This window comes from Schistocerca americana, chromosome 4 (genome assembly GCF_021461395.2).
Source record: "Schistocerca americana isolate TAMUIC-IGC-003095 chromosome 4, iqSchAmer2.1, whole genome shotgun sequence".
Taxonomy (NCBI): Eukaryota; Metazoa; Arthropoda; class Insecta; order Orthoptera; family Acrididae; genus Schistocerca; species Schistocerca americana.
In genome coordinates this window covers 282,848,711-282,866,829 of record NC_060122.1, presented here as the reverse complement: position 1 = coordinate 282,866,829, position 18,119 = coordinate 282,848,711, and the positions used below count along the sequence as shown (strand labels likewise).

At 45.5% G+C, this 18,119-nt stretch overlaps 1 protein-coding gene across 2 annotated transcripts in view; it reads left to right on the top strand.

The window, feature by feature from the left end:
* The window catches only part of LOC124612374 (nascent polypeptide-associated complex subunit alpha, muscle-specific form-like), a 61,219-nt gene extending 46,175 nt beyond the window's left edge, over positions 1 to 15,044 (top strand). Inside the window, exons 2-3 of one of the 2 annotated variants that reach the window (XM_047140543.1) lie at positions 10,285 to 13,218; positions 13,249 to 15,044. In XM_047140543.1, coding sequence (XP_046996499.1) covers positions 10,287 to 13,218; positions 13,249 to 14,897 — 4,581 coding nt within the window. In that variant the 5' untranslated portion in view covers positions 10,285 to 10,286 and the 3' untranslated portion in view covers positions 14,898 to 15,044. Of the gene's footprint in view, positions 1 to 10,284 lie in introns of both variants that reach the window. The other variant, XM_047140542.1, reaches the window with a different exon arrangement.
* The last annotated feature ends 3,075 nt before the right edge of the window (positions 15,045 to 18,119 follow it).

The following is an 18,119-nucleotide window of genomic DNA, read 5'->3' as shown; positions in this document are numbered from 1 at the left end:
TACTGGCGTAAAAGGTCCGTCGAGCATTGCGGAGGGTGGTTGTAAAAAGAAGTGGAATAAATCACTCGTGAGTTGCAAAGCGCTACCTGCAGTCCAGGTAGCACAATGTCTGTGCGTAGCGAGCTAAGGAGAATGGGCTACAATGTTTGAGCAGCTCCTCATAAGCCACAAATTTTCCGTAGTCAATGCTAAGATACCTGAGAAGCTGCAAAAACGACGCAACTGGAAGTGGGTGACTGGTAACGAGGGATTTGGTATGATGAATCACGCTGTCTCCTGTAGAAATCCGATGGAAGGTTCCGGTTTAGCGAGAGAATGTTACTGGTCATCATGTGTAGCGCCAACAGCGAAATACGGAAGAGGTGGTGTTTTGGTATGGCGGTTGCTTTGCTTGGTTAGGGTATCTTCTCCTTATTGCGCTTAAGCCTTTGAAGGTAACAGTGCAGAGAAGTTGTAAGTATCAGGTTTATACTACACTACTGGCCATTAAATTTGCTACACCAAGAAGAAATGCAGATGATAAACGGGTATTCATTGGACAAATATATTATACTAAAACTGACATGTGATTACATTTTCACACAATTTGGGTGCATAGATCCTGAGAAATCAGTACCCAGAACAACCACTTCTGGCCGTAATAACGGCCTTGATACGCCTGGGCTTAAGTCAAACAGAGCTTGGATGGCGTGTACAGGTACAGCTGCCCATGCAGCTTCAACACGATACCACAGTTCGTCAAGAATAGTGACTGGCGTATTGTGACGAGCCAGTTGCTCGGCTACTATTGACCAGACTCTTTCAATTGGTGGGAGATCTGGAGAATGTGCTGTCCAGGGCTGCAGTCGAACATTTTCTGTATCCAGAAAGGCCCGTACAGGACCGCAACATGCGGTGGTGCATTATCCTGCTGAAATGTAGGGTTTCGCAGGGATCAAATGAAGGTTAGAGCCACGGGTCGTAACACATCTGAAATGTAGCGTCCACTGTTCAAAGTGCCGTCAATGTGAAGAGGAGGTGGCCGAGACGTGTAACCAATGGCACCTCATATCATCACGTCGGGTGATACGCCAGTATGGCGATGACGAATACACGCTTCCAGTGTGCGTTCACCGCGATGTCGCCAAACACGGATCCGACCATCATGATGCTGTAAACATAACCTGGATTCATCCGAAAAAGTGACGTTTTGCCATTCGTGCAACCAGGTTCGTTGTTGTGTACATCATCGCAGGCGCTCCTGTCTGTGATGCAGCGTCAAGGGTAACCGCAGCCATGGTCTCCGAGCTGATAGTCTATGCTGCTGCAAACGTCGTCGGACTGTTCGTGCAGATGGTTGTTGTCTTGCAAACGTCCCCATCTGTTGACTCAGGGTTCGAGACGTGGCTGCACGATCCGTTACAGCCATGCGGATGAGATGTCTGTCATCTCGACTGCTAGTGATACGAGGCCGTTGGGATCCAGCACGGCGTTCCGTATTACCCTTCTGAACCCACCGATTCCATATTCTGCTAACAGTCATTGGATCTCGACCAACGCGAGCAGCAATGTCGCGATACGATAAACCGCAACCGCGATAGGCTACAATCCGACCTTTATCGAAGTCGGAAACGTGATGGTACGCATTTCTCCGCCTTACACGAGGCATCACAACAACGTTTCACCAGGCAACGCCGGTCAACTGCTGATTGTGTATGAGAAATCGGTTGGAAACGTTCCTCATGTCAGCACCTTGTGTGAATGCCCTGAAAAGCTAATCATTTGCATATCACAACATCTTCTTCCTGTCTGTTAAATTTCGCGTCTGTAGCGCGTCGTCTTCGTGGTGTAGCAATTTTAATGGCCAGTAGTGTATAACTTTTGTCTGGTACAAACTGTTGGCATATCGGCAGACGCAGACAATTTCACTCAGGTTGCCAAGTAATCATGACTTACATAATTTCATAATCGAGAAAAGGTCCGTCACACAAATATGTCGATCGAAAATTGTAGCACTTTTGCAACCTCATTATGGGGCCGTGGAAACTCTACCTGAGGGAAGCAATGTCGATGACCTGAACAGTTTTAACGTAAACGGATTTGAAATTAAATTATCAATTACCTTGCTCGATAATTAGTTACCTCTGCATATCAACAGGAGCTCTTTCAACTGAAAGGTCGAACGCTCTCAAAACAGTCGTAAGATACTTTTTGAAAGAATGGTTTGGTTCAAATGGCTCTGAGCACTATGGGACTCAACTTCCGTGGTCATAAGTCCCCTAGAACTTAGAACTACTTAAACCTAACTAACCTAAGGACACCACACACACATCCATGCCCGAGGCAGGATTCGAACCTGCGACCGTTGCGGTCACACGGTTCCAAACTGAAGCGCGTAGAACCGCACGGCCACACCGGCCGGCTTTGAAAGAATAAACCGTCATTTGATTGTATGTTACAGGGAAGCGTGGATGGTAAAAATCTTCGAGGGAGACCAAGAGATGAATACACTAAACAGATTCAGAAGGATGTAGGTTGCAGTAGGTACTGGGAGATGAAGAATCTTGCACAGAATAGAGTAGAATGGAGAGCTGCATCAAACCAGTCTCAGGACTGAAGACCACAACAACAACATTACTGTTTCTCTTCTGTACTGTCTAGATATGCGCTTTTATGCCATTATCGCCACAGATGTAAAAGTTCTTCGATCACTAACACGTCTTAGCTGCTAAGGCAGTCCAAAGTAGAACTGCCGTAACAGATATGATATGTTAATGGTCTAAGAACTTTTGGTATTGTAATCGATTATGGCATAAGAGTTGAAATCTAGATAGCACAGAAGACAAATACGGTACTCCACAAAGGGCGGTTTATTCTTTCAAAAAATATGCGTGACTGTGGCTCAGCACCATCCAAAACTTTTTCGATGTAAGTTTGGCAGTGTGCTCAAAATGTTTAGGAAACGATCCTTGAAAGTCTTTCAAGGCCACAATGAGTTACTCAAACCTCATGTTTTCGTTAATGGCGGTGAGCTTAGGGAACAAGACTGCGTTTGTCGTAATGTGCCCCTTCTAAAACGAGATATTCTTTTTACATGCGTCTCCATCAAATGATAAAAAGGTTGTTTCTCACCTAGCAGGTGCAGTAATGTTCACATAAAATACGCCTGCACTGCATTTTCCTTCATGAATTCAACAATAGCGAGTTTTAAATAGAAAAATCTTTTCAGGCATGCCCCTTGACTTAAACAACGTACTTTGCAGTAATACACTGAAGAGCCAAAGAAACTAATACACCTGCCTAATATCGTGTAGGGCCCCCGCGAGCACGCACAAGTACCGCAATACGACGTGGCATGGACTCGACTAATGTTTAAAGTATTGCTGAAGCGAATTGACACCATGAATCCCGCAGGGCTATCCATAAATCCGTATGAGTACGAAGGGATGGAGATATCTTCTGAAGAGCACGTTGCAATGCATCCCAGATATGCTAAATAATGTTCATGTCTGGGGAGTCTGATGGCCAATGGAAGTGTTTAAATTCAGAAGGGTGTTTCTGGAGCCATTCTGTAGCAATTCTGGACGTGTGGAGTGTCGCATTGTCCTGCTGAATTGCCCAAGTCCGTCAGAATGCACAACGGACATGAATAGATGCAGGTGATCAGACGGGATGCTTAAGTACGTGTCACCTGTAAGAGCAGTATCTAGACGTATCAGGTGTCCGATATCACTCCAACTGCACACTCCTCACATCGTTACGCAGCCTTCACCAGCTTGAACAGTCCTCTGCTGACATCAGCGTCCATGGATTCATGAGGTTGTCTCCACAACCGTACACATCCATCGGCGGATACAATTCGAAACGAGTCTCGTCCGACGAGGCAACATGTTTCGAATCATCAACAGTCCATTGTCGGTGTTGACAGGCCCAGGCGAGGCGTAAAGCTTTGTGTCGTGCAGTCATCAAGGGTACACGAGTGGGCCTTCAGTCCCGGAAGCCTATATTGATGAAGTTTCGTTGAATGGTTCGCACGCTCACACTTGTTGATGGCCCAACACTGAAGTCTGCAGCAGTTAACGAAAGTGTTGCACTTCTGTCGCTTTGAACGATTCTCTTCAGTCGTTGTTGGTTCTGTTCTTGCAGTATCTTTTTCCAGCAGCAGTGATGTCGGAGATTTGATGTTTTACCGGATTCCTCACATTCGCAGTACACTCGTTAAATGGTCGCACGGGAAAATTCCCACTTCATCGCTACCTCGGTGATACTTTGTCCCATTGCTCGTGCGCCGACTATAACATCACGTTCAAACTCAGGTCTTGATAACGTGCCATTGCAGCAGCAGTAACCGATCTAACAACTGCTAAACACATATGTTTTACGTAGGCGTTGCTGACCTTAGTGCCGTATTCTGCCTGTTTATATATCTCTGTATTTGAATACACACGCCTACATCAGTTTCTTTTGTGCTTCAGTATATATGAAGTCTCCATGCCCTTGGTTTAGCTCCATGGAGAACTTCTTTTGCAACTGACACTGGAGTAATGTGTGTGGCTTCAGAAATTTTACTATTCATGTCATCAATTTCCTTCCATGCTACTTGCCTGCAAATTGAGCACGAAGTGCTTCTTGATGTACACAACAATGAACCCTCTGTGACAATCTTAGTAATTTTATGTTATTTCATAGTCAACTAAATCATTAAAAATTTTTTGCATGGTATTACAAGCTCGTTTCGTAGAAAATTTTCAGCTCCTGTCTATATATATATATAGATAGGTGTTGAAAATTTCCCCTCGGTTCCGAGAGTTCCATAACCTGTACAGAAAATTGGAATAGAGATCAACATAAACATCATTTCCGCCCTTTTTATTGCTCATGAAAACCACACATTGCATGTTGTACCACCATACAGCGAGACCTTCAGCAGTGGTGGTTGGTTGTTTGTTTGGGGAAGGAGACCAGACAGCGTGGTCATCGGTCTCATCGGATTAGGGAAGGATGGGGTAGGAAGTCGGCCGTGCCCTTTCAGAGGAACCATCCCGGCATTTGCCTGGAGTGATTTAGGGAAATCACGGAAAACCTAAATCAGGATGGCCGGACGCGGGATTGAACCGTCGTCCTCCCGAATGCGAGTCCAGTGTCTAACCACTGCGCCACCTCGCTCTCAGCAGTGGTGGTCCAGATTGTTGTACACACCGGTATGGTTGAACTACAGACAACGTGTAACTCCTTCCTGAAATGACTGAAACTGATCGGCTGTCGGACGCCTTCCGTCTAATAGGCGCTGCTCATGCATGATTGTTTACACCTTTGGGCGGGTTTAATGACGTCTCTGAACAGTCAAAGGGACTGTGTCTGTGATACATTATCCACAGTCAACGTCTATCTTCAGGAGTTCCGGGAACCGAGGCGATGCAAAATTTTTTTTGATGCATATATATTGACCTTCTCATTCCTCTTTTCTGTCATTCCATTCATTTTTAAAGGCTTGTAACGACAGATAGCTAGCCAGCCTCTTTTTGTGCAACAGTCAGTGGACCGTTGAACACCCTTCATATCATGAACATGTAGTGAAAGATAAGCAGTTCTGACACCTCGTTTCTGCCGAAGTGAAGCGAGATGTGGCGATCGAAAAGTGCCACACCGCAACACTGAATGAAATGTCGCTCTGTACGGAGTACTTCCGGAAAGGAGCGAATAAAGCCGACATAGGCCGATCCTTGGCCTGCACGCGGTCCGCACACTCGGCCCGCGTAAAGTTTGGCACACTGTGGCCCGCTCTGCTATAAAGGTCCGGTTTTTACCGATTGAGGCATGGAACCCTTAAAAGGACGAAGTTACCAGCAGATTAAGGAATAAGTCAGAAAAGAAGAGCGTGGACACTCCAGTCGTGACCTAGCAAAGAAGAAGGAGTTGCATTCTTTAAACGGTGTACTTTAAGCACTGTGTATGGTGCGTTATACACCGTAACAAAAGTCTATAACTTTTAGAGAAACATGTACATATGGTAAAACGTGTCGGAAGCGTGAAAGGCGCTGGTTGCAGTAGCTCGGACAGCGGCCCGCGCGACTCGGAGGTGAGATATAAAAAGCGGCCGTACGCGCGGGCCGCGGGGCCCGAGGCTGTGACGTCGCCGTATCTCGGCGAATCGAGCTCTGCGGGTTGCGCCACTGGTTGCGCCTGCTGCCAGCGCCGCTATTCTTGGGACGCTGACACCGGGGCTCGGGGCTGCTCGGCGCCAATAATGTCTCTCTCCTTAAACAGCTCGCGCTTAATTACGACGACCCCACACCGTGAACACTCGTCGAGGGAAACTGTCTCTCGGGTCTCGATGACGCCTCGGTGCCACTGAACTCTTATCAATGGAACCGGAAAGTCTCCGGGAACTAATATTGCGTTCCAGATGTCCCACGGTAAAAAAGTTTACAACAGGCGTGTTTACTTGGTAACTTCAGCCATCGGCAACACATATGACGAAGTATCAGAGAGAAACATTTGCTAAGGAAGCTGGTGTAATGGTTAGGCCGTTGGACTTGCCTTCGCCGCGCGGGATAAGCCGAGCGGTCTTGGGCGCTGCAGTCATGCACTGTGCGGCTGGTCCCGGCGGAGGTTCGAGTCCTCCCTCGGGCATGGGTGTGTGTGTTTGTCCTTAGGATAATTTAGATTAAGTAGTGTGTAAGCTTAGGGACTGATGATCTTAGCAGTTAAGTCCCATAAGATTTCACATACATATGAACATTTTTGGCTTGACTTCAAATCCGCACCAGATGATCTGATCCATGATGTGCTGGATCAACGCTTCTCAATGATCTTTCCTTGCTGGAATATTGTTTATTTTTTACTTCTCTCTTATGTCTAGATTATTTTGTGACCATGTATTGAGCTTCGAATTATATTCAATCCTCCATCTCGATTTGTGCGTCTGTCCATTACATTGCATTCAACGCTGGAACATTGCCAAACAGGAGTTGTCATATCATAGCCAAAATACACACATCAAAAAAGTTTTGCATCACCTCGTTTCCGAGAGTTCCGGAACCTGTACAGAAAACTGAAATAGAGATCAACATAAGTATCATTCCGCCCTTTTTATTGCTCGTAAAAACCACACATTGCATGTTGTACCACGATTCAGCGAGACCTTCAGAGGTGGTGGTCCCAGATTGCTGTACATACCGGTACCTCTAATAACCAGCAGTACGTCCTCTTGCATTGATGCATGCCTCTATTCGTCGTGGCGTACTATTCACAAGTTTATCAAGGCACTGTTGCTCCAAATTGTTCCACTCCTGAACGGCGATTCGGCGTAGATCCCTCAGATGGTTGGTGGGTCACGTCATCCATAAACAGCCCTTTTCAATCCCTCCCAGTCATGTTCGATAGGATGCATGTCTGGAGAAGATGCTGGCCACTTTAGTCGAGCGATGTCGTCTTCCTGAAAGAAGTCATTCACAAGATATGCGCGACGGGGCGCGAATTGTCGTCCATGAAGACGAATGCCTCGCCAATATACTGCCGATATGGTTGCACTATCGGTCAGAGCATGGCATTCACGTATCGTACAGCCGTTACGGCGCCTTCCATGACCACCAGCGGCGTACGTCGGCCCCACATAATGCCACCCCAAAATAGCAGGGAACCCCCACATTGCTGCACTCGCTGAACAATGTGTCAGAGGCGTGCATCCTGAGCGGGTTGCCTCCAAACATGTCGCGGACGATTGCCTGGTTGAAGGCATATGCAACACTCATCAGTGAAGGGAACGTGATACCAATCCTGAGCAGTCCATTTGGCATGTTCTTGGCTCATCTGTACCGCGCTGAATGGTGTCGTGGTTGCGATGAAGGGTCTCGCCATGGACGTCGGGAGTGAAGTTGCACATCATGCAGCCTGTTGTACACAGTTTGCGTCATAACTCGACGTCCTGTGGCTGCACGAAAAGCATTATTCAACATGGTGGCGTTGCTGTCAGCATTCCTCCGAGCCATAATCCGTAGGTAGTGGTCATCCACAGGAGTAGTAGCCCTTGGGCAGCCTGAGCGAAGCATGTCATCGACAGTTCTTGTCTCTCTGTATCTCCTCCATGTCCGAACAATATCGCTTTGGTTCACTCCGAGATGCCTGGACACTTCCCCTGTTGAGAGCTCTTCCTGGCACAAAGTAGCAACGCAGACGCGATCGAACCGTGATATTGACCGTCTAGGAGTGTTTGAACTACAGACAACACGAGCCGTGGAGCTCTTTCTTGGTGGAATGACTGGAACTGATCGGCTGTCGGACCCCTTCCGTCTAGTAGGCGCTGCGCATGCATGGTTGCTTACATCTTTGGGCGGGTTTAGTGACATCTCTGAACAGTCAGAGGGACTGTGTCTGTGATGCAATATCCACAGTCAACGTCTATCTTCAGGAGTTCTAGGAACCGCGGGGATGCAAAACTTTTTTGATATAATTCCATACTCAGGGAATGAGCGTTGGGGAGCAGATGCAGGAATCCTTCATCACTGTTCTAGACAAGGTACTAGTGGAGTTGGTTTGCCATGGCCTTCTTTTGTCATGTTACATATCAAGGGGTGTATCTGCAGGGTGAACTCGACAGCGTTTTTCCACACTACCAACATATCATTTGCCACCCCCTCCCTCCTCCACCCTCCGGCTAGTTAGTAACTTACATCATATTCCATCGATCATTTGAACGATTCTTTTATCGAAATGACGTGAAACGGGACAGTTTACGGTATATGTATACATGATTAGTGTCAACTTTAATGAACACAATATCATTTTATTCCTACTCATGAAACAACTTTTATTTTTTTATTTTTTTTACTGGGTACCAGTTTTTAAGTAGAACTTTATAGAGGGTGTGGATCTTTTACTGTAGGCATCGTTTAAGGAGAGAGTGCTCGAAATCCACTCCTAAGGGATTTAATAGTTGATGGAAGGCTTTTGGAAAATATGTCGCTATTAAGGCAGTTTTGAAACTAGAACTACGAAAATTGATATTTGGTTTCTCGGAGAGAAATTAAAAGAAAATACGTGCTTCAGCATTTTTATAAATTCAACCACGAAGAGGGCAAGATAGTAGGCGAAAGTTTTTTTGAAACGAAATCATTATTAAAGAAACAACTAAAGCATTTTTAAAGCTACATCTATAAAAAATGATACTTGACTTCTAGGTTAGAAATAAAAAACATGTGTTACACTGGTTTTGGAAATTCAACCCTCTAAGTGTGCGAAGTAGAGGATGAAAAGTTTTATGAAATGTTTTCATTATGAAAGCACTTTCGTAGGTTAATCTACGAAAATTTGTATTTGGCTTCTCTGTTAGCAATAAAACATTGTGAGTTTCACTGCTTTTGGAAATACTGTCCCTAAGGGGGTGAAATAGGGCATGGAAATTTGTAAGAAAATGTTTACATATATTAAAAAATCTCAAAGCTAAATTTATGGAAACGTATTTCACTTCTCGCTTAGATATAAAGAAATATGTGTTAGGAAGTGAAAGATTCTATGGAAATATCTTGAAAAGGACACAAAAGGCATGACGAACAAAAACTTCTTACTCCAGCTACCAGAATTGGTTTTTGGCCAGAAGTAAAATTGGAAATGACCATGCTTCTGTAGCTTCAGCTAGTGTAGGAAGCTTAGATGGTGTTGCAATTTGTGAACGACATAAAATTTCAATTGAAGAATAACAAAAAAATCTGTGCAGGCCATACAGTCTACACGAGAAAAGCAGTGGGCGCTAAGCTAATGTTAGCTAAAGATCCTACCTGCAACAATTACGTTCACCTATCACAAGGAAAGGAAACAGTACGAAGTAGATTGTCAGTTAGGTAACGTTGGCTGCAACCAAAAACAAATGATTATCGGCCAAAACATCGTCATTTCTACTGATTCATGTCTAGTGAGCTGATTGATTAACTTGCAAATGCCCACCGTTGATGTACATAAATTTTAATAGGAATTGAGAATATTCCATCACAAGGTTGAAAGGATACCCATGTATTAAAAGTTTCCTTTAATTTACGTCTATGGTCAGAAACTAGTGGCACTATGGCTGCAGTACATTAGGACTTTGTTTTTATAAAACATATCTGATGATGGTCATTATAGACCGAAACCAGTAATCTTTTAGCAAAAAGTTTCTGACCATAGACGTAAATTAAAGGAAACTTATTGTATATACGGGTCACTGTTGTATTCGCGACAATGTCGCAGCTTGTGAAACCAATGTATTAAATGTTCATTTTTAATAATATTTGAATAAGAGACTGACCGATACAAATTTCTCTTTTGCAGAAATGACGAAGAAGGCGAAGAGCAAGACAAAAAGTGATGAGGCGCCACCGAAATCGGCGCCTTCCGAGAAACAGACTACAGAGCCCGGCACAGGTCCTGGCAGTGGCCAAAAAGCAGGTGCTGCTGCGCCCCCGCAGCCGCCCACGTCAGCAGGAGCAGGGCCGGCGCCACAGCCACCAGAGGCGGCCAAGCCGAAGGACTCGCCAGCTGCAGCTGCAGCCATCCCCACACCAGCTCCACCTAACGCCAAGAGCGACGAGTCCAAAATCTCGGAGCAGCCTGAGATGGGATCCCAAGCACCTACTCAGTTGGTAGTTGTGGGCTCCCCACTAGAAAAGCCTCCTACAGATCAGTCACCTTCACAGTTGGGAGTAGTGGACTCTCCATCAAAAGAGCCTGTTACAGTTCAGGCATCTCCACAGTTGGGACTCGTGGGCTCCTCATTAGAAAAGCCTCTTAAAACACAGTCACCTCCACAGTTGGAAGTTATGGGCTCCCTACCAATAGTTCAGGCATCTCCTGAGACAGGAAACCTGGTCTCCCCACAAGAAAAGCCTCCTACAGCCCAGGCACCTCCACAGTTGGGAGTTATGGGCTCCCCACCAGAAAAGCCTCCTACTGCCGAGGAATCTCCACAGTTGGGAGTCATGGTCTCCCCACCAGGTAAGCCTCCTATAGCTCAGGCACCTCCGCGGTTGGGAGTCGTTGGTTCTCCAGCGGAAAAGCCTCCACCACCCAAGAAGGATGTTGCTTCAAACAATGAACCAAAGCCGAGTGTTCCAGTGCAAAGTGAACCTCCGAAGGAACAGCCCACAGTTCCTCAGCCTACCAGTCAGCCTTTACCACAACCACTGGTCGGTGACCCCTCCCTCAGTCCTGAACCCAGTGATAAAACGCGAGAGGTGCCCATAGAAAAATCTCAGACGGAAAAGAGCTCACAGCCTATTGCTCCACGAAAGGTACAAGATCCTGAAAGAGATCTTGCAGATAAGAATAAAAAGGTATCGTCAAATTCAGCAAAGGCAGCATCTAATGGACAGCCCTCTAAACAGCATGCAGAGAAACAGAACAAACGCCAAGTGGCTAAGGAAAGCGTCCAAACGAATTCTGTACTGAAAGGAGATCCTAATGCCAAAAAGCCGTCGGGAATAGATAACAAGCAAAGCACTCAGGACAAAGTAACAGAAAAACAAGAGTCTAGTAGTGAACCCAAAACAACGAAAGACAACACAGCAGCAAAAGCGAACGAAGTAAAAGACGAACCAAACAAAAATCAGCTTGCTGGAGCAACGTCGGAGACTCTCATTAAGCAAAATAGTGGGAACGAAGTCTCCGAAAAGGTAACGGATGCGGAGGCACCAAAACCGAAGGACTCTAACAAAAATACACCTGCCCCCGCGACAGAGAACATAAAATCGGCAGAGAAACGAGAAACATCGAAAGACCAAACAGCTGATGGAAAGACGTCAGAACAAAAATTTCCAACAGCACCAGGAAATCAGCAGAAGCCACCATCACCAAAAACCGAGCCCAATGAGAAAGTTAATAAAAATGCACCGTCAAAGAAAAGTAAACAGAAAAACGAGACGGGTGTGTCCCAGAGTGAAGGGGCTCCAAATTTGAAGGAAGTGAAGCCAGCAAGCAAAGGCGGAAAGAAGGATACCACTAAAACGGCTACCGGTGCTGAGATTTCGCCAGAAGTGAAAGAAGCACCTAATTTGTCCATAACAACGGAAAATTCGAAAAAATCTCCCTCTAACATACTCCTAGAGACTGAACTTCCAACTTTAGAAGCAGTTGCGTCTAATCACTCGGCCCAAGTCAAAGACGATGGCAGCAAAATGAATCAGCAAACTAAGATCGCAACGGATCCCAAAGACAGCAAAGAAGGTCCCAGTAAGGATGAGGCACAATCTAAATCGAGCGGCAAGAAGAAGAATCGTCAGCGGAAGAAATCGGTTTCAGAAGACGCTAAGCCGTCAGAGGCGAATGACAATAAGGGACCACAAGAGGTTGCCAAGCCCAAAAACAATGAAAAGAAAAAGCCGGCACCTGCTTCACCATCCAAGGAAAAGGAATCAAACCGCGACACTGCTTCAGCGCCTGGGGAGAAGAATCGAAAGAATGTGTCTGGTGAAAGTGCAGGTACAGGACCTAAAGTTTCACCAGAGAAGTCGCCCACGGTAGAGAAGTCTCCGGTAACTGCTGAGAAAGACTCGTCAGACAAAACACAAGTAATAAATGCTGAGTCACAACCCGAAGAACAAGAAGCTTCAAAGAAAAAGAAACGAAATCGTCATAAGAAGAAGAACAAAGTTGGAGATAATTCTACCGATGAAAACGTCGAGGGAGGAAAACAGCAAGATACGAATGTAACGGCTGTCGGCGGCGAACGCAAAGCAAAGGAGAAACAACAAACTACCGCGCCGCCAACAAATAAGTCGAAAGGTCAGCAAAAAGATTCCCAGCCGGGCCAAACAAAGGCGAGTAAGGGAACACAGCCAGTTCCTACAACGACGCAAGATGGTCAACCGTCGGATGAAACTCCAGCAAAACAAGCCTCTGGTACAACCACCCAAACAGCATCTGCTAAGAAACGGAACCGCCGCAAGAAGAAGGGGGCCTCAGGGATAGAGAAAGACGGTGATGCCAGCATACTGCCAGAGAGCAAGTCTGCAGAATCAAAAGAAACATCAGTTGCCAAACCAGAAGAACAAAAACCGAGAGTTAATATTCCATCAACGCAAACGAAAACGGACGAGACCAATAAAAAGAAAACTGATTCAAAGGCAACAACTAAGCCCGAGAAACCTCAGCAACAAGATGCTCAGTTCTCTGAGGGGACCGAAGACCAATCTGAAAATTTCGTAGAAGTTAAATCGAAGAATAAGAGAAACAAGAAAAAGAAACTAGATTCAGCAGAGGCAAAGGAGGATAGTGCTAGATCTCTCTCCTCGTCTAATAATGTGTCAAAAATTGGCCCAGAGAACATTGTAGACGCGAGCGTCAGTAGCAGTGAGGGCAACACGGGAACGGAAAATGCGGGTGGCGATTCTGTGAAAGAAGTGACGAACAAAGTGTCGCCACCGAAAATTAGCCAAGAAGCCAGAGAGCAGAAGATGCTAAATAAGAAATTGGCAGAACGAGCACAGCTTAAGATTAAGAAACAAATTGAATCTAATGCTCTGTCAGAAGTGGAGAAATCGGAGAAATACTTAGAAACCATAACAAAAAACCTCCGGGAACTGACTAAACTGCGTTCATCGAGACTGGAAGATGTCCTACAACAACCAGGCGATGAAGAATTCGATTACGAATACACACCGGTTCAGAGAAATACCTTTCTCGCAACAACGTGCCACGTTTGCAAAGAGTCAAAGCAGAGGGAGGTGATGAAGGTCTGCGAACAGTGCCACTTAATGAGCTACTGCTCTGAAGAGCATCAGAAATCTGACTGGTCAGCGCACAAAGATCTCTGTCAAGCTGTCAGCGAAATGTGCAAAGAAAGAGGCACAGATAATCTCTACGCTCCAGCTGTGGGTCTCTCCGCAGAAGAATATAGGGGATATAGAATGAACGCACTCCTCGAGTGTTCTGCTATTCTAAACCGTCAACTGGAGCCATACGAACAGGAAATTATTTTGTATCCTAATGTGTGCCATACTTGTCATTTGCCTTCTGCCGCCAATCTGCACACTTGTGAGTCGTGCAGTATGGTGAGCTACTGCTCGCCTGAACACAGGCCGCCAAACCACGACGTGTGGTGTCACGACCTACAACTGTACAAAAGTTTAATTATATACCAGAGCAGAAACGGCGTCATAAACCCACAGCTGCCAGTGTTTCTCCCCGAGAGCTTCCAGCCGCTCAGTGGTGACATGCAGTCGGATCTGCTGAAGCTTTCCGGCGGTGTGGAAGCCAGTCCCTTAGAGCGAGCAGTACTCTCCGAAATTGCCACCGGGCCGCTCACAGCTCTCTTCGCACTTCAAAAGTCGAATAAAGTCAGCGGAACTACGGAGAAGCTGGTAGTCCATTTCGTGGGCGCAGAGTGGTCGTTCGAAATGGAAAGAGCCGACAAGTGGGAGGCATTCCTGCTGCACCTAGTTCCCAGCCTGAAAGCTCTAGTCCTCGTCTTCGTCGGGCCTGAGGTGTGCAGTCTGCCACCGGAAGCGCGGGGTCTAATGCAGAAGCAGTCCACACTGTGCCCTCAGTGCCAGGAGAAATTCCGCACCGTGGAAATGGTAATCCCTCCACAGACCTTTTACCACGAGTACGTCGCTTCGCAGGACTACATCCCGCCCACCATCATCTGTGCCTACAACGCTGGACTGTACAGGCCGAATGGTCACAAGGATATAGACTCCTGGTCCGACACCGTGACAGCGCTGTTGAAAGATCCTAGTGTCCCAGTCGCGGTTACATCGTACACTGCGGAGGAAGTACTCAAGGATGCAGAAAGGCTGCAGCATCATAGGGCATTGAACTTTGTCTTGCCACCCTCGCAGAATCCGTACCGCAGTCTGAGGCCTAATAGAAACTTCGCCAGCGATGACGTCACGCCCGTCATCTTCAAGAACTACTACATAATGATAGCAACATCGCTTGCACAATGAAATCGTGTCAAGCAAGTTAAACAAACGTATTGACATTCCAGTCCATCAATCCAATGCTGTTTGTAATTACATTCATTTCTCGTTGCATTTGCCACATATAAACTTAGTATTTCCATGTTTCTGGAAAAATAAACTAGTTTGGTATCAGTCTGCTTTGTATATTATGCTCCTTTATGTCTTACACAGTAAAAGCTTGGTTAAGATTCGTATAAAGTATTAACTATTTTTCCACTTCCAGATCAATTTCCCACCCCACACTGCTTCATATACTAAAAGAACGTAGAAAACATTCCGCTTTAAGGTTTTGTATTTCTCTTAATTTTTGGCACTTACTACCAGACACTCATCGTGTACATATTCTCGAATAACGTAGCAGAATGCACACGATGCACAGATGTTTTTTTTTTATTTCAGCTTATTAGACCTTCTGGTTACTTACGACTACCAGATTGTGGAACGAGACAGACCTATGAACCAAGTGGCAGGATTAGCTATAAAGGATCACAAACACAATTTCGTCGAAGTGTTGGCTGTGTAGCACGGGATTTAGGTGGAGTGGCGTTTGGGCTGGGGGTTGTATTTTTAAATAATTTATTTACAACCATACATTATAACATGGATGCTTATGCAACACCAACAGAAATATCTTAAACACATAAAATCAGTAATAAGCAACATTCTGCCCAGGAAACATTCTTTCTTACGATGGGCACACAAAAGTAATAATAAAAAACTTGTTCTAACAGATTCATATATTCCAAATCAGTAATTTTACTCGGTCCAGGAGACATCACACGTGGGCGATAATCAAGAAATAGATATCATAAAATTAGTCCTTCACAGGGATACAAGTAGGCACTTCGAATCACGATAAGACTAGCAACGGCCACAGACAGAGATGCACTGTATCAGGATCAGCCTCCAGCTACTACCCAACTAACGTTAACAAACTAAATGACTACCTATTATACAGGGTGGTCCATTGATCGTGACCGGGCCAAACATCTCACGAAATAAGCGTCAAACGAAAAAACTACAAAGAACGAAACTTGTCTAGCTTAAGGGGGAAACCAGATGGCGCTATGATTGGTCCGCTAGATGGCGCTGCCATAGGTCAAACGGATATCAACTGCGTCTTTTTAAATAGGAACCCCCATTTTTATTACATATTCGTGTAGTACGTAAAGAAATATGAATGTTTTAATTGGACCACTTTTTTCGCTTTGTGACAGATGGCGCTGTAATAGTCACAAACATATAGCTCACAATTTTAGAATAACAGTTGGTAACAGGTACGTTTTTTAAATTAAAATACAGAACGTAGGTACGTTTGAACATTTTATTTCGGTTGTTCCAATGTGATACATGTACCTTTGTGAACTTATCATTTCTGAGAACGCATGCTGTTACAGCGTGATTACCTGTAGATACCACATTAATGCAATAAATGCTCAAAATGATGTCCGTCAACCTCAATGTATTTGACAATACATGTAACGACATTCCTCTCAACAGCGAGTAGTTCGCCTTCCGTAATGTTCGCACATGCATTGACAATGCGCTGACGCACGTTGTCAGGCGTTGTCGGTGGATCACGATAGCGAATACCCTTCAACTTTCCCCACAGAAAGAAATCCGGGGGTCAGATCCGGTAAAACGTGCAGGCCATGGTATGGTGGTTCGACAACCAATCCACCTGTCATGAAATATGCTATTCAGTATCGCTTCAACCGCACGCGACCTATGTGCCGGACATCCATCATGTTGGAAGTACATCGCCATTCTGTCATGCAGTGAAACATCTTGTAGTAACATCGGTAGAACATTACGTAGGAAATCAGCATACATTGCACCATTTAGATTGCCATCGATAAAATGGGGGCCAATTATCCTTCCTCCCATAATGCCGAACCAAAACATTAATCCGCCAAGGTCGCTGATGTTCCACTTGTCGCAGTCATCGTGGATTTTCCGTTGCCAAATAGTGCATATTATGCCGGTTTACGTTACCGCTGTTGGTGAATGACGCTTCGTCGCTAAATGGAACGCGTGCAAAAAATCTGTCATCGTCCCGTAATTTCTCTTGTGTCCAGTGGTAGAACTGTACACGACGTTCAAAGTCGTCGCCATGCAATTCCTGGTGCATAGAAATATGGTACGGGTGCAATCGATGTTGATGTAGCATTCTCAACACCGACGTTTCTGAGTTTCCCGATCCTCTCGCAATTTGTCTGCTACTGATGTGCGGATTAGCCGCGACAGCAGCTGAAACACCTACTTGGGCATCATCATTTGTTGTAGGTCGTGGTTGACGTTTCACATGTGGCCGAACACTTCCTGTTTCCTTAAATAACTTTTACTATCCGGCGAACACTTGGATGATGTCGTCCATTATACCGAGCAGCATACATTGCACACGCCCGTTGGGCATTTTGATCACAATAGCCATACATGAACACGATATCGACCTTCTCCGCAATTGGTAAACGGTCCATTTTAACACTGGTAATGTATCACGTAGCAATTACCGTCCGCACTGCGGAATGCTACGTGATGCCACGTAGTTATACGCTTGTGACTATTACAGTGCCATCTATCACAAAGCTAAAAAAGTGGTCCAACTAAAACATTTATATTTATTTACGTACTACGCGAATATGTAATAAAAATGGGGGTTCCTATTTAAAAAAAACGCAGTTGATATCCGTTTGACCTATGGCAGCGCCATCTAGCGGGCCAACCATAGCGTCATCTGGTTCCCCATTCAAGCTAGACGAGTTTCGTTCTTTGTAATTTTTTCGTTTGACGCTTATTTCGTGAGATTTTTGGCGTGGTCACTATCAATGGACCACCCTGTATAGGCAAAGGAAAGCAGCACACCTCAGAAAAATTTACAGCTGTATACAACACGAATTCTCCACTATTGCTCTAAATTCGCCACCATTCCTCGTCTCTGGCTGGGGGCTGCTGTATTCGTCTGGACACTAAGAAAAACACCATCCACTACCCAGAAGACACCGCCCACTCCCCTAGTAGACGATGGCCACGTACAGCTTGGTCAAGCGTCATTAAACTGTCGCGACTCTACAAACACGCTGCCTGGTTCCGGGCTCTCAACAAAGACGTATATAATCAACATTTTTACGTATCTCGTTGGCGCTCAACGTCCAATGTTTCTTGCTCGCTAGCTGGCTGTCAACGAATACCTCTCTCCACCACCTC